At 41.6% G+C, this 18160-nt stretch overlaps 1 protein-coding gene across 5 annotated transcripts in view; it reads right to left on the minus strand.

The window, feature by feature from the left end:
• Positions 1-1112: 1112 nt before the first annotated feature.
• The window catches only part of LOC138958060 (PH and SEC7 domain-containing protein 1-like), a 53631-nt gene continuing 36583 nt past the window's right edge, over positions 1113-18160 (minus strand). For 2 of the 5 annotated variants that reach the window (XM_070329117.1, XM_070329114.1), the window contains exons 12-13: positions 14594-14712; positions 11743-12472 (exon numbers count right to left, since the gene is read on the minus strand). In XM_070329117.1, the coding sequence (XP_070185218.1) occupies positions 12462-12472; positions 14594-14712 (130 nt within the window). In that variant the 3' untranslated portion in view covers positions 11743-12461. Of the gene's footprint in view, positions 1414-11742; positions 12473-14593; positions 14713-18160 lie in introns of those variants that run through there. The other 3 variants (XM_070329115.1, XM_070329116.1, XM_070329118.1) reach the window with 3 other exon arrangements.

Genomic DNA, 18160 nt, shown 5'->3' on the forward strand with positions numbered 1-18160 from the left:
CATTTTATGTTCCTGCATTCTCATGAAACTTTATTGAAAATGTCTATTCTTGTGCAAGATGGCATAAATGGGGATGTGGGAATACATCTTAGAAAATGCTACACTGAGAATTCCAAAAGTTCTAAATTGCTACACGAGGGTTGGCAGGTGTGGGTAAGGCCAGCTCAGATCCTTGTTGAACCATCTTAAAAATATCGATCGTGATGTGATTTAAACGTGATTCATGCTGCATAATTCACGACACAAATATCACTAACTTAGTGCAATAACCAACATAAATACGAATATACTAGGGTGTAATAACCATTTTGGAATCGTAATCCAGACCAATTTTGTTACAGACTCTTTAGCAATGAACAAACCTGCCTGTCGATGCATTATTCCATTTCTCACCGTTTGCGGGAATTGTGAGATACGCATGCGTACGAATAGCCATTACCCGAATTATTGGTCTACCGAACGTAATCATTTCATTGTTCCGCAGGCTGAACGTGTGAATAAATCGTACTGTGAAAGATACTAGAACACATCGTTGCAAAACTGTGAACATGGTGTTCTTCTCTCTGACATGAAGATGTGAAGGCAGTTTTTTTTCACATAAAGTTGTCTTGACTAACTGAGTTCTCGTTAGTTCCCAACTGAACAAAAATGTTGATGATGAGGCGAATGGCGACTCTGAAATAAAGCTTCTGGCACAGTGCATAATTATCATCCATGTCTCATGTCACCACGAGTGGGGAACTGTTCCGCACCATTTGGGTTGGGATCGACCATGTTCCGGTTGGGATCAGTTGCTGTGGATCGCACGCGAAGGTAATTTTGGAGAGCATCTGCTGCACTCAAGTCAATCACTGAACAAGTTGAGAGCATCTGCTGCACTCAAGTCAATCACTGAACAAGTTGAGAGCATCTGCTGCACTCAAGTCAATCACTGGACACGCTGAGAGCATCTGCTGCACTCGAGTAACAGGGCCGGACCAAGTTCGTTTGAGGGGGGGTTCCAACTGAAGGCAGGGGTCCAAAGTCCACATTTTTTTCTCTCTGAGAGGTACATTGGATGGCCAGGGGGGGGGGGGGTCCGGAACCCCAGGAACCCCCCCCCCCCCCCCAGATCCGGCCCTGAGTAAATCACTGAACAAGCTGAGAGCATTTGCTGCACTCAAGTCAATCACTGGACACGCTGAGAGCATCTGCTGCACTCAAGTCTCTCTCTCTCTCTCTCTCTCTCTCTCTCTCTCGGTGTAGATGGCATTCTGAAGCTATGTCCTTAAATATGATGTCAATCCGAGTCTTTAGAAGGTGACATTGATGACGCTGGTGCTGCATGGCGTAATCAGTGTCGTGATGTCATATCAGAGGTAGGTGTCTTCTGTTTCCTCACTAAAGGAGACTTGTTCCAACGATCCAGACTCTCTGAAAAAGGAACGAAACAATCGTTGAATTTAATTTCACCAACAATTCATTCCCTGTACCTTTCCATTTCATCTCACGATGAGTTTTCATGTCATCAGTTAAGTTGGCAAATCATTAGTGGACAGACTGATTACACTGATAAACAAAACCACTGTGTAGCATCAGCACTCATGTATTTAGATCTGTCGTCAACTTGGCCCTGGGATAGTAAGTCACAAACAGAAACTACAAAATAACCTAAAATAATTCATAATTCAGTAGTCATCGAGTCTGATGCTAGTTTAGCTCTTCTTTTGGTTTTTAGTGTCAAAGCCTTTCATTCTTTACCATCCCGTATGGTTTTCAATGTATTTATCAGATCAGTTCTTCTGATCAAACTTTTACTTGAAATCTAACAGAAAATTAAACACCATAGACAAAAATCCTTTACTGGTGCCACAGAACAAAACCATTTAACAAAAGTTTCAGGTAAAGAACGTTATGACAGGTATGATGATAACAGGAATTACAGTTTGAGGTTCTATCACAATTATTAAGGAAGATCAAATATGATACATTTACTTGTTTTGGTTAACTGAAATCACAACAAAATATGAAACTTTGTGTTAGCAAATTATTTAGTGTGACACTGATACTGTGTGGCGTGTTTTTAACTTTTTGTTAATGGGATGTTTAGTTCCGTTCGGTTATCACAGACCATGATCTTGACTTTCAGACAGTATACATAAACAACAAAAACACATATACATAGATATAGGTTTCTGGTTGAATTAGAGAAGAAAAAGCGGAACATTTACAGCAATCTTATAACAGAAAAGGAAATGATAATATTAATGCATGTATAATTGTATATAGAATCAGCTGTACAACATTAATAATATTTACAGAATCCAAATATGTAAATTGAGGAAAAACAAATCAAACACTGGCAAATGTGTAGGAAAAAAATGATGTGCTGTTGGTACCATTGTTCCTAACAACACAGATGGCTGCAGTCTTCATCATCGGCACATAATACACAATAATGTGATGAGAACACTTCAAACAGAATGCACCAAAAGAGTTAGAAAACAATGAGTAATGTTGGTAAATAATGAATATGACTGAAACAATTGTCTGTGTATTCAAGACAGGCAATAAAACCAAGATTTGGGTCTTCTCCAGAGCTGGGTACCAGTGGAAACATCTTACGCCAGTGATATTTTTTTCAAATTTGCGGATTAAACAAACCTTTTAACCATGCAAATTGATTTCATTCATAAATACTGTTTCCAAATATATCCTTGGCCTGCAGAGAAAGAATTACTAGAAATACTAGCACACCACGTTACAAGTATTTCAACATACATCACTAACTTAACCTGGACACCAGAGGATGTGACACGGATTGAAATACTAACATAAAAAAAGTACATGTTTTCGTTGAATGTCTGCATCATTATCTTACAGGAGTATCAGACAAAAGTACATGTTTTCGTTGAATGTCTGCATCATTATCTTACAGGAGTATCAGACAAAAGTAAAGAGAACACATTCTAGTTGCCATTATATACATTATAATCATTTTTAAGGATTGAGAATGCATGTCACAAAATTGTACCCAGCTCTGGAGAATTACCCATTGACCTTCATAACTCCATTGCCCTTCATAACTCCATTGCCCTCAGTGCCGCCATCGACGTGCAGAAACAGATTTCTGAACAGGTGAGAAATTGCTCACAACACAAATTAAAGAATGACATTTAAAAAAATAAAAAATATTTGATACGCAAACGAAAGGGTACACAAACACAAGCATGCAAAGTGCAATTTCGTTAAAAAGACCACACCAACCTAACCAATAAAAGACGGAAAGAAATCAAAAATGTGATACATGTCCATGTAATGTGTCAGTCGCCACTTTTCCCCTGGAAGCAGAACATTATGTTGACTTCTCTGATCAGTGGAGTTTGCGCCATCACAGGAGAGCCCGACTTCCATCTTTTTAAGTGCCCAGCTGTTGAGTCTTAGTGTAGTGAAGACTAGACATGCACAGACCGTGAACCGTGTCTCTTTGTAAATTACAAGTAGCCGAAAAGTGACCAACCACACGCACACACACACACACACACACACACTGAAACAGTCATAAAGACGACTACTGAATCAGAGCTCTAATGCTAACCACCCTCAGAAGAGGGTGACTACAGACAGTTCGCTAGTAACTGACCACACACACACACACACAAAACTGAAACAGACATACATACTACTACTGATTCAGAGCTCTACCGCCCACAGCACACAGAACTGGGTGACTGTAGCAGGGGCGGATCTGGGGGGGGGGGTGCAATGGGTGCAATTGCACCCCCCCCCAGCGGGACCAAAAAAAAAAAAAAAAAAAAAAAAAAGAAGAAAAACAAAAAGAAGAAAAATGTATCACCTGAAAATAGCACTTTACACGCTCAGATTGCACCAGATTGCACAATTTTGCTTCCTTTTTAAAAAAAAATTCCCCTTTCAAAACCCAGATCCGCCCCTGTGTAGAGTGCCATTCAATACTGGTTGACAATTCGCTAACTGGCCAAACACACACACACACACACAACACTGGAACAGCCACACAGACTACTATTATTATACTGATTCAGAGCTCGACTGCTAAACGCCCACAGAACTGGGTGACTGTAGTGTGTTATGCAATACTGATTGACAGTTCGCTAACCGCAACACACAAACACACACACACAAACACACACACACGCGCGCGCACAGCGCAGACTGCACGTCCCACCCGCGGGTGTCTCCATGGTCTCCCCAATGATGTGTCAATGACGTCACATACTAAAAGAAAGGTGAACATTAGATTTGAGATTGACTCAGTGGGGCTATGTCGGGAGATTACCCGTGCACCATCGACACTCCTGCAATGGTGAAACTCGGTGAACCCACTCGTTCCTAGAAGCATGCCATATTGATATTGATTATTAGTATGGTGACCTGTTTCATGCAATGGTTAAGTTACCCACCACCTACACTCTGTTAGCGACTACTTACCTCGTTCCAACACATGCCAGCCGTACAAAATAACAAAGCAAAATTGGATTAGTTTATGACAGGAAGGAGAAAAAACCTTGTGTGTGTGAGTTGCATTCCTGCTTTTGTGAGTGTGGGCGTGTGTGCGTTTGTATTCGTCTTTGAATTGCACTCTGCAGCACTGCTCTCAGTTCTCGAGCGTATAGGGTTCTTCTGCATTCATTTCACCTATTTGTCATAGATCTTTTCCTGTTGTGTGATTTCTTTGAATGGTCTTAGTATTGTCCTTTGAGACTTATTTCTACTTTCTCACACACAGAAAAGGTCCATCAGGAACTGTATTTTTTGTTTGCTTGCGGGTGTTTTTTTCTACTGTTTCTCTTTTTTTTACTTACCCGGCGGATTTGCTGGTGTCGTTTTGTCCGCTGGTAATTGTTAAATTGTTATTTTAATACTTTCTTGAGTTAATGCATTTCATCTGATGACTTGTGTGTGTGTGTGTGTGTTTTCAGACTTTCACAATCTTACTTCCCACAGAGAAAAACTCAAATGAAAATCACCTGTACACAAACCAGAAAGAGAAGGAAAGCTGAAGAGAGAGGGAGAGTGGGAGAGTGTGTGAATGTGTGTGAGTGTGTGTGTGAAAGAGAGAGTAAAGAAGAGTATAAACCTCATGCATGCTAACTGTTGCCTTCTATGTGATACAGACCCTCTCTGTATCTATCTTCCAAGAAAAGAATGTGTCAATCTTCACTATCAACTTAATGGGGAACAACCAAAAACATTTTTCTACAATAATTTTAAGGTGAGATAAGTACTTAAGGTGATAAAACGCAAGTCTGGTCTTTCAAAATCAAATTAAATTAGCTAAAAAAAAACATTTAAAAAAACAATAACACTACAAAGCCAAACTTGTACAGAGAAAAACTGTCAGGATTGTCCATGTTGTTATCTAGGATGCAGGAGGGAAGGGTTGAAGAAGCATAAGATTATCAAAGCAATAAATAAAACTCAAATGTCTGACCCAGCAAGGCAAGAGTTAGTATGAAGAAGTGTGAAAACACGCTAGTACAAAACAAACATTAAAGAAAATGAAGGCAAAAGACTGATCGTTTTTCTTTCTTCATTCTTTATCTCTGGGCTAAAGGTACACAATGACATTGACAATAGAAAAGAACACAATGCTGGGGGGGGGGGGGGGGGGCCTCCCTGCCCAATGGGGCGAGGGGAAGGGACTTGTCACATCGTGGGACAACACACTCTCTATAGCACCACAGCTATTCCATAGCCATGCAAACTCAGCTGGAAAAAAGGAAACTCAAAATGTCAACAGCACTGCTGTTTGTTAGTGGGTTAGCTCCCTCTACCAGCGCTCAAATCCAAGAGAAAATAACAAATATCAAAACCTACTTTTAAGAACATAAAAATCAACCAGGTAAAATGCTTACCATAATTTACAATATGGCTTTATTTTCACATAATTACTTCATAAAAACAGGAAGAAAAAAAAAGCATGGTGAAAGTTCTCTCATTCTGATGTACACGCTAATGTACAAGCCATTCCAAGCCAAGTTTTTGTCTTGTGCTCATGTAAACCTATTAGTACAATCACTGATCACACATTTCTCAGAAGAGTGAAAAATTGTGAGAGAGAAGTAGAGTATTTGAGCTGGCTTTGTGGTATGGCAATAGTGGTCGTGTGTCCATGTCCCACACCAGTAGCAGCAACAGTGATGAAAACACACAACACTCATTTGTACAATAGACAATATTGAGACTCCATAGCCAATAGCAAGTCGTAGGGAAGGGTCGGTCACTGCTTATGCCTCTTGTGGTTCAACTCTACTACACACAGTTAACACTACAGTGGTACCTGCCGGGTGAGCCCCCCCACCTTTTAATAAGTGCACTGTATGTTGTCCTTTTGTCTACAAACCACTAAAACCTTTCACAAAAGGACACCCCTAATGCCGGGACACTTTTGGCTGATCCCAAGGATGTCCTTCCATCACAGGTACCACTGCACTGAGTTCTGGCTCAGATCAAAATCATGAGGAAAAACAACACAATACAAACATTGATCATCTGTTGGGAATAACATTGACAGCGCCTCAAAGCTAGGTCGAGTTTGACCCCTCCTGTGCAGCGAGGTGTCAAGATGCCCCAGGAAAACAGGGGGCGAAATAATGGTCAATCAGTGGAGAACAAAGCATGGACGTGGACGCTAACGGCTACTGTATGTACAGGTGATATGTCCCACCCTGGATACATGTGTACAACTTGACTGGGTGACCTCCATACAGAGGTCAGTAGTGTTTTCCATTCACAACTATATCCACAGACACAGTTTCATGCACACAGGCACACACACACTCGCCATGTCTCTCATACAAGCACCCAGACACACACTCTCTCTATGTCTCTCATACAAGCACCCAGACACACACTCTCTCTAATGTCTCTCATACAAGCACCCAGACACACACTCGCCATGTCTCTCATACAAGCACCCAGACACACACTCTCATACAAGCACCCAGACACACACTCTCTCCATGTCTCTCATACAAGCACCCAGACACACACTCTCTCCATGTCTCTCATACAAGCACCCAGACACACACTCTCCATGTCTCTCATACAAGCACCCACACACACACTCTCCATGTCTCTCATACAAGCACCCAGACACACACTCTCTCTATGTCTCTCATACAAGCACCCACACACACACTCGCCGTGTCTCTCATACAAGCACCCAGACACACACTCTCTCACTCACAAACACATGCACCTCTCATTCATCCTCCTCTTTTAGAACAATGAAAACTACATGCGACTTGAGAAATCAGACAGAGAAGTAGGAGATTCCACGTCCACAACATGACAGTCTTTATTCTGCTGACAGTCAGCGTGCGTGTGCGTGTGTGTGTGTGCTTGCTTGTGTGCGCAGTGGCGAAAAGATGTCCATGTGAGAATTTCTCTCTCCAGCAGAACAAAACACAGCAAACAGCAGTTCAGCTTGGGGATTCCTCCTCAAACATTTGATAAGCAACCCCCCTCCCCCTCCCACAGGTAACTTGACCCCCCTCCCCCCCCAAGTGACTTGGTGTACACTGAGCATGTCAAAAAGAGTTTTCTATTACACGCATGTTGGACAAGAAACAAGCTGTACAGCTGTGAACAACAAAGCCGTCAGAAATTGGGACAGGAAAACACGCTTGAATAATATCTCCACTTATATTGTCAATGAAAATGTTGACTATACTGTTCAGTTTACGTGTGTTGATGATTCAGTAATGAGACATTCACCTGAGGAGATTAAAGTCAAATCCAAACGAGCAAAATGAGATGAACACATGAGAAATAACCTCCTGTTTCCAGGCGACTGGCATATTTGTGCAATCAAGTTACACAAAACTGGCGTGAGCAAAACAACAGTCACTTGGTGATCGTGAAAGTGCAATTAATGTCTTCCTGATTTCACAGTTCAACTTTTAAAACGTCAGCTAAAAGGACAAGGTTGCTACATGCCAACCGGCATAATGGGCAGTAAGTCAGTCAGTCAAAGGACCAGCAATTTTCCCTGGAGCCATGAAGTCCAGATCAAAACACTGCAAATACTAAGGAGGCTGTTCATTCAATGTCTCACTTTTCTATAAAAACAACAACTGGGTACAACCTGGAGCCATGAAGTCCAGGTCAAAACACTGCAAATACTAAGGAGGCTGTTCATTCAATGTCTCTCACTTTTCTATAAAAACAACAACTGGGTACAACCTGGAGATGTACTTCACATTCCTAAATTAAAATAACCAAACGGCTGCCACCTAAGGCTGGTATAAAGGAGAGAGAGGCGTGGTGAAACAGTGGAAGAAAAACACATTTATTCACCCGAAAATAATGTGCAAACCGGTTTGGGTGTCCGCTTTCTGATTTAAACAAAATCTACAAATATGCAACTAAATGCACACTATTTTTGGGGGGCTAATAATATTTTCACCTCATTATCACCATATCTCACACTTATCATCTTATGTCTGTGTTATGAAAACTCTGCACCTACATTTTAAGACTCCCTCCTCTTTAAGGGGGAACCACTGCTTCCAGGCATACAGCACTGTGCATTGCACTCTAAAGATGCACTGCTTCCAGGCATACAGCACTGTGCATTGCACTCTAAAGATGCACTGCTTCCAGGCATACAGCACTGTGCATTGCACTCTAAAGATGCACTGCTTCCAGGCATACAGCACTGTGCATTGCACTCTAAAGATGCACTGCTTCCAGGCATACAGCACTGTGCATTGCACTCTAAAGATGCACTGCTTCCAGCACTGTGCATTGCACTCTAAAGATGCACTGCTTCCAGGCATACAGCACTGAGCATTGCACTCTAAAGATGCACTGCTTCCAGGCATACAGCGCTGTGCATTGCACTCTAAAGATGCACTGCTTCCAGGCATACAGCACTGTGCATTGCACTCTAAAGATGCACTGCTTCCAGGCATACAGCACTGTGCATTGCACTCTAAAGATGCACTGCTTCCAGGCATACAGCACTGTGCATTGCACTCTAAAGATGCACTGTTACAAGTGCTAGAAATATAAACAGCAGTGTATGCACACTCTTAGCCCTTGACTCCAAGAAATCAACCCATAAAATAAATTAGTTAGCGCACCCTATTTTTCCAGTTTCTTTCTGTCTGACCCTGAAACTGAAGAAAAAAGAAAAAAGAATAGAGAAATACATGTACATGTACAGCCAATACAGCCACACACTGCTGGAGTTCACACAAGTTCTGAGTAGAGGCAAATTAAATTGACAAAAGTAAAACCAAGAAAGATGGGGACAAACCAGTCCTATTTACTGTCAACTGCTGATATACACTGGCTTATCTCCAGGCCCGTTGCTGACACTTTAACTCTGTGACCACAGTCACTTTAACTCTGTGACCACAGTCACTTTAACTCTGTGACCACAGTCATTTCCACACTCCAATCGTCCTCATGTTTTGATCGCTTTTACACAGCAGAAAATAAGCAGCAGCAACACATACAAGCATTTCAGCTCATTAAGCCTAACCATACAAAATCGTGACAAGGCTTAATCAAGGAAAGATAACTCTCACTCCGCTCTCGTTGACAAACATTGTAATGCTGCCTCTCAATGGGTATGCAGTTTTTCACCGCTCAAACTTCTGCAACATTGCAAACACCTTGTTGAATGCCCTATGTCATCATCATGTGTGATATTATTCATATTTGACAACACTTACTATTGATGGTATACACTGCTTAGATTCCATGTAAACTGTTCAGTATAAGCACAAACAGTGACAAGCTTAATTGCCCTTTTGCATTTCAAATGGCAAAAATAAATAACGAAATTCACACATACAACAAAGTTCAGTATAACATGAACCTACTTCATCAAAACAAGGCTGTGGTCTACCAATATCACTTTTTGTGAGACCTACAGCAGAATGACAAAGACATATCCCTATCTTCTCTTCAGTCATTTTCCTAACAACAACTACATAAGTGTATTCAGCTGCCAGTCCTCAACAAAGAAAGCCAACACTCTACTGTATGTAACTGCAGCATTTTTGTCCTCAATTCCATGCTGTTCCATATAAAAAGCCTTAAAAAAACACATGCGCTAAAAGGTAGAAAAAAAAACACAAGCAAGAAAATAATAATCAGCAAATGCATTAAAAGAAAGCAAAGCTCCTCACACATACGGATCTATAAACAAACAAATAATTCCAGGAAAATGGGACAACACAAAATTGTTCTTTGCACAAAATTACAAACAGAATGAGAAGAATTTGGCACAGTCTCAGGCAAGAAACACACACCTTGCTTACATTTATGTACAACGACTTCATCCCGAGCCAACCTATTCTTTTCCCATGATATGTGCACATTTTTCAGTTTAACAAAAGAAACCCTTGTTGGTAAGATGGAACACAATTCCCATGGCTTCTGATGAAAGCAAGGGGTAGCCACAACCTGTTGACATCCACCGACATCTAGCAAGGGGTAGCCACAACTTGTTGACATCCACCGACATCTAGCAAGGGGTAGCCACAACTTGTTGACATCCACCGACATCTTGTTGACATCACTGACATCTAACAATGGGTAGCCACAACTTGTTGACATCTAGCAAGGGGTAGCCACAACTTGTTGACATCTAGCAAGGGGTAGCCACAACTTGTTTACATCCACCAACATCTAGCAAGGGGTAGCCACAACTGGTTGACATCCCCTGACATCTAGCAAGGGGTAGCCACAACTTGTTGACATCCACTGTCAGTGACATCAAGCAAGGGGTAGCCACAACTTGTTGACATCACTGACATGTAGCAAGGGGTAGCCACAACTTGTTGACATCTAGCAAGGGGTAGCCACAACTTGTTGACATCACTGACATCTAGCAAGGGGTAGCCACAACTTGTTGACATCCACTGACATCTAGCAAGGGGTAGCCACAACTTGTTGACATCCACCGACATCTAGCAAGGGGTAGCCACAACTTGTTGACATCCACCGACATCTAGCAAGGGGTAGCCACAACTTGTTGACATCCACCGACATCTAGCAAGGGGTAGCCACAACTTGTTGACATCCACTGACATCTAGCAAGGGGTAGCCACAACTTGTTGACATCCACTGTCAGTGACATCAAGCAAGGGGTAGCCACAACTTGTTGACATCACTGACATGTAGCAAGGGGTAGCCACAACTTGTTGACATCACTGACATCAAGCAAGGGGTAGCCACAACTTGTTGACATCACTGACATCAAGCAAGGGGTAGCCACAACTTGTTGACATCACTGACATGTAGCAAGGGGTAGCCACAACTTGTTGACATCACTGACATCAAGCAAGGGGTAGCCACAACTTGTTGACATCACTGACATCAAGCAAGGGGTAGCCACAACTTGTTGACATCACTGACATCAAGCAAGGGGTAGCCACAACTTGTTGATATCACTGACATCTAACAAGGGGTAGCCACAACTTGTTGACATGTAGCAAGGGGTAGCCACAACTTGTTGACATGTAGCAAGGGGTAGCCACAATTTGTTGACATCACTGACATCTAACAAGGGGTAACCACAACTTGTTGACATCACTGACATCTAACAAGGGGTAACCACAACTTGTTGACATCCACCGACATGTAGCAAGGGGTAGCCACAATTTGTTGACATCACTGACATCTAACAAGGGGTAACCACAACTTGTTGACATCACTGACATCTAACAAGGGGTAACCACAACTTGTTGACATGTAGCAAGGGGTAGCCACAACTTGTTGACATCTAGCAAGGGGTAGCCACAACTTGTTGACATCCACCTACATCTAGCAAGGGGTAGCCACAACTTGTTGACATCCACCGACATCTAGCAAGGAGTAGCCACAACTTGTTGACATCACTGACATCTAACAAGGGGTAGCCACAACTTGTTGACATCTAGCAAGGGGTAGCCACAACTTGTTGACATCCACCGACATCTAGCAAGGAGTAGCCACAACTTGTTGACATCACTGACATCTAGCAAGGGGTAGCCACAACTTGTTGACATCCACTGACATCTAGCAAGGGGTAGCCACAACTGGTTGACATCCCCTGACATCTAGTACATCCCGCCACACCTTTGTGTGTATCTAATAAAGACGCCAGGCGGACACACATCACTTCTAAAAGCAAATCAGTCTGCTTTCTGACTCGCTCTACAACTGGCCAACACTACACAGCTAACTCAAGCATAGACACACTGTATGCTCAGCAAAGTGGATGTCTAAATCTTTTTCAACGCTCATTTTCTTTCACATAAAAAGCAGACTGAAAACTCTTAAAACCCCAAGGGGTGATGGAAAACTTAAAGCTGACGCTTTGCTTTAAATGCATTCCCCGTCACGTCGTTTAGGCAACTACAGGCTGCTGCAGAAATGTCCGATGTTGACCAGCAAGAATCACTTACCAATATTTCCAAACGTTCCCCAAGCTTTCATGTTCAGGCACGGGCTACAATACAGAAAAACAATCAGATGATTTTCATGTCCACGCTTAGTGACAGTATGACGTTTAGTGACAGTATGACGTTTAGTGACAGTATGCTCCGGGACTGCTACATTCTACATCACAAGCTGATGTTGGCACTTCTCTAACACAGCAGATCCTCATGTCATCTTTCACAAAGTTTCCAAATGTTGTCAGTGGCAAACATGTATGGAATTTGTGCAAATAGCTGTAAGCCAAGGACTAGTAGTAGTCCTTGCTGTAAGCCAAGGACTAGTAGTAGTCCTTGCTGTAAGCCAAGGACTGGTAGTAGTTCTTGCTGTAAGCCAAGGACTGGTAGTAGTCCTTGCTGTAAGCCAAGGACTGGTAGTAGTCCTTGCTGTAAGCATTCAGGACTGGTAGTAGTCCTTGTTGTAAGCATTCAGGACTAGTAGTAGTCCTTGCTGTAAGCATTCAGGACTGGTAGTAGTCCTTGCTGTAAGCATTCAGGACTGGTAGTAGTCCTTGCTGTAAGCATTCAGGACTAGTAGTAGTCCTTGCTGTAAGCCAAGGACTGGTAGTAGTCCTTGCTGTAAGCATTCAGGACTGGTAGTAGTCCTTGCTGAAAGCATTCAGGACTAGTAGTAGTCCTTGCTGTAAGCATTCAGGACCGGTAGTACAGTAGTCCCTTCCATTTCCGGCCCTTTCGTGGGCGTGAACCTGCCCGGAGCGGCCAGCTTTCCCATGACTAATGAGTTTTCCTTCTATAATTGACTCTTAATGGCCGTTAACCTGTCTGACGCGGTCAACGGTCACTGATTTTTGCCCTAAGGTGCCCCTCTTACTCGACAGGAGCGGCCACTTAACGGCCACTTGTCACTTTCGCGGGCGAGCGTGTGTGTGTGTGTGTGTTGTGTGCACAGACGGCACAGCACGAGCAGACGACATGAATACTTACGCATGCGCAAACTGTAAATACAGACATGCGCATACATGTACATTTACGGCAGTCACTTCCGGATCGATCACAGCTGATGTGAGTTTGAAACACTTGTTTATCTGACACTCAAATACATATATAATAATCCAAACAACACACATAGAAACATACGAAACAATAGCTTAGCCAGGACGATCGAGTTAAACACGCAAATAATTAAGATGTATAAACGAAAGCAAAACTAACAGAGACAATGAATCGGCGGCTCGTGGATGATCGCTTTCTTTTCTTCATGAAAACTTGATCGTGTTTTTTGGTTTTTTTTGGAGGAGGAGGGGGCCTGTAATGAACGGCCACCTGATATTTGCGGTCACCTTTGCAATGACTAATGGGTGACCGGATATGGCAGGTACTACTGTAGTCCTTGCTGTAAGCATTCAGGACTGGTAGTAGTCCTTGTTGTAAGCATTCAGGACTAGTAGTAGTCCTTGCTGTAAGCATTCAGGACTGGTAGTAGTCCTTGCTGTAAGCATTCAGGACTGGTAGTAGTCCTTGCTGTAAGCATTCAGGACTGGTAGTAGTCCTTGCTGTAAGCATTCAGGACTGGTAGTAGTCCTTGCTGTAAGCATTCAGGACTAGTAGTAGTCCTTGCTGTAAGCATTCAGGACTGGTAGTAGTCCTTGCTGTAAACATTCAAGACTGGTAGTAGTCCTTGCTGTAAGCATTCAGGACTAGTAGTAGTCCTTGCTGTAAGCATTCAGGACTAGTAGTAGTCCTTGCTGTAAGCATTCAGGACATACCCAAAGTTGAGACAGAGCCAAGCAGTATAAGAAGGGAAAGGAAGACATGAACGGGCAGAAGAACTTCTCTACACCCAACCACGGTGATTGGAAACGCTACAAAGCCGCACAGATTGTTCAGAACAACCTGAATGTTGCCCTCTAAGCTAGACAGATGATGTCATTCCTATATTGAAACTTGTGGCGATGACGTTTCTTTGTATTACTTAATAAGATAATGCAGACCTGTTTACCCTTACGATTTTGGCGTAATTTATTACGATTTTCTGCAAAAAATACGCCATTCCTCTATCCGTTTCAAGACTACGATTTTCATAAATGATATGGTTTTTTGTTTTTTTAATTAATTCACATGTTTGGCATTGTTTTTTTCAATGGCAAAATGGGGTGAAAAAGCACATCACTGACCAGAGATCATGTCTGTCTGATGAGACGCTGGAGAGTCTTCTAGTGGTGAAGTCTCGCCCTCACTCATTCGGCAAGCGCAAGTACAGCAGAGAAGCGCTTGACACACTGAAAAAGGCCTACTACGAGCAAAAGAAAAAGAATCAGTGATGCATGTGCTTTTGACGTGATCTTCTTTGAAATTATGATGACTACAAAAACTGACTGATGTGTTTTGTTTGTGAATGATGGATATATGTGCATGATTGCGTTTCGCAGACACAGTTGTCATGTGCGTTGTAATTGGTGACAAATGCTGGATGATTACTATTTTTGTGCCAGGATTACTATTTTTGGGGCTTAGCATTACTCCAAAACACTTATGGGGGTAAACAGGTCTGATAATGTCATTCTTTTATTGAAACTTGTGGCGATGACGTTTCTTTGTATTACTTAATAAGATGTCATTCTTTTATTGAAACTTGTGGCGATGACATTTCTTTGTATTACTTAATAAGATGTCATTCTTTTATTGAAACTTGTGGCGATGACATTTCTTTGTATTACTTAATAAGATGTCATTCTTTTATTGAAACTTGTGGCGATGACATTTCTTTGTATTACTTAATAAGATGATGTCATTCTTTTATTGAAACTTGTGGCGATGACGTTTCTTTGTATTACTTAATAAGATAATGTCATTCTTTTATTGAAACTTGTGGCGATGACGTTTCTTTGTATTACTTAATAAGATAATGTCATTCTTTTATTGAAACTTGTGGCGATGACATTTCTTTGTATCACTTAACAAAATGTGTTGCTTCCCTTTGTCTCTGCTTTGTAATCATTGTCTCCCTCATAATACACAACACAGTTAAAAAGCCTAGAAACAGAATCTTGCGCAGAAAAATATCCTTCAAGATAAGTATAAAATATATTTACAGTTACAACAACTTGTTTACGGATAAAGCAAGTAGCACATAAAAAGAGAAGCAACTCAAAAACTTAAACCTTGAGCAGCAACTTTGTGAATACTGTTAGGGCAGGAGCAGGGCATTGCAATGCCAAACGAGAACCACAGACACACTCTACACAGCCGACTAGAAACAGAGCATTGCAATGCCAAACGAGAACCACAGACACACTCTACACAGCCGACTAGAAACAGAGCAAAAAAGATAAAACAAAAATAAAATAAAATAACAACTCCCAGAATTTACAGAATAATCTATGAAGCGTAGCAGCTTCAAACACATGATGGGATAAAAAAGGAGCATTGGCCAGTGTCTCCTGCTGATTATGCCATTTATGGCTAAGGCATAAACTGTGTATGAAAATAGAGCGATCCGTAAAAGCAACTCCCCACATAAAAGTAGCTCCATACTCGGAGAGAAAGAGAAAATTCAGATGGCCAAAGATACGTCGATGATGCACAGACAAATCTTGCATATCAGAAGAAAAGTTTTAAATTTCTGTGTGATCAACACACCTTCATCAAGATTTGTCCCGGGCAGTGGATAAACTCATATGTTAGACACACTTTATGACAGAAACAAGCTGGGTTTTTGTTATAAGTTAGTTATAGGAATGCATTATTAGGCACAAAAACAAAAAAAGTCTGTTAATGGTAACATAGGCCAAAAAAATAGGGTCGGTAGGTCGGGACTTTTTTTTTTCTCCAAAAAAACATATTTTTAAGCTATTTTGCCAAAAAACAAAGACTTTTTTTTTTCTCCAAAAAAACATATTTTTAAGTTATTTTGCCAAAAAACAGATTTTTTTTTTCTCCCCCAAATGTCAAAAAAAAGTCTAGGGTCGCGCGAAAAACTAGGGTCGGTCGGGATACCGTAAACAGACTTTTTTGTTGTTGGCCTCAGGCATGCGTATGTCATGAAACGTCCAACTTTGAAATTTGGGTGGGGGTATTCAGGTGACTCAATAAAACTTTGCTATGTTGTGTAAAATGAATGCCAAAACAGACTAGTTAGCAGCATATCTAAAATAAACTGAACACAAAAAAAATGTCTTCTTTGTGTTTGTCACGTGTTTCAAAAAATGGGCGTACAAATTTCAACAAAAATCATGTTGTCACCCCCATAACCTTTTTTACCTTTAAAGATAGCACAATTCTCTTTGCAAATATGAAAAGCTTATTCATTTTCCTTTCATTTGATATATAACTTTCTATATTTCATTTAGAATATGACCCCAGATAGCCACTCGGCAAGTAGGCACCAACAGCACTGTAAAATATGCCCTAAAACCCCCGAACTGGTACGAGTTAAAGCCAGCAATCAGGAGATCGTCAAACTTAGGACCCACACCACTGTCTGACAATCAATGCAGAACCCATGAAGTCACGCAGTATACACACTGAACATTACTTTGTTAGTTTGGACAAACCTCATTTTACAGATATCATCATATGGTGCTATTCATCACTTTACACACATGATCGGCACAACAACTAAACTTTTGCTAGCTTTGTCCAGCTCAACTACTGTTGGAACATAAGAGGAAGCAAACTATAGGGACTAACTTAAATAAATATAAAACAAATTGAACACATACTTGCAGTTGTTGGCTTCTATCACTTTATATCACATCTATACAGCCACGTGAAGACACAACACATTTGGTGGTTTCATTTAAAATACTCGTAAAAAGGAAACTTGGAGCAAGTACATGTACAACAGCGACGTCAAAGCCTTGGATTCAATTCTATTATCAACAAAAACTAGAAAAGGCGAAGCGGTAAGCAAAGCTTTACTTTGGTAGCTACTGTTAATGCTGTAACAACCTGTTTTGGTGAGGCTATTATTTTGACGGCAATCAAATTATGTGCACCTTTACGCCCTGGAAGTTCACAATCAACACACCATTTCCATCGAAGCTGTGCAACTCAAACGCTGAGTTAAAAAAACAAAGTTAAATTTGTTTAACATTTATACGTACATCCAGCTTTCATCACGCCAAGCAAAGGGAAATTAAACACACAAGCTCTTTTTAGCTATCTACAGCTGTTCTCAAAATAACTTATCCCACAAATATTACTGTTCAACTTCATGCACAACTGACTGGTGTAAGCAAGGGATACCCAGTTGAATTCCACCATCAAGTCTCTGCCCCCCAGCCCAAAGACACTTTTTTCATAGCCAGGATATTTCGACCGATGCATATTTTCAGTCTAAGTCAAACAGACATGTTGTCCTCTTAGTCTGGGTAAAACACGGTCGACTATTCCGCTGTCTTTGGCCCGAGATGTGTCCAATTGACCGATTGTTCTCTTTGTCGAGGAACAACACAGTCGACTATTCCGCTGGCTTGGCCCGAGATGTGTCCAATTGACCGATTGTTCTCTTTGTCGAGGAACAACACAGTCGACTATTCCGCTGGCTTGGCCCGAGATGTGTCCAATTGACCGATTGTTCTCTTTGTCGAGGAACAACACAGTCGACTATTCCGCTGGCTTGGCCCGAGATGTGTCCAATTGACCGATTGTTCTCTTTGTCGAGGAACAACACAGTCGACTATTCCGCTGGCTTGGCCCGAGATGTGTCCAATTGACCGATTGTTCTCTTTGTCGAGGAA

This window comes from Littorina saxatilis, linkage group LG2 (genome assembly GCF_037325665.1).
Source record: "Littorina saxatilis isolate snail1 linkage group LG2, US_GU_Lsax_2.0, whole genome shotgun sequence".
Taxonomy (NCBI): Eukaryota; Metazoa; Mollusca; class Gastropoda; order Littorinimorpha; family Littorinidae; genus Littorina; species Littorina saxatilis.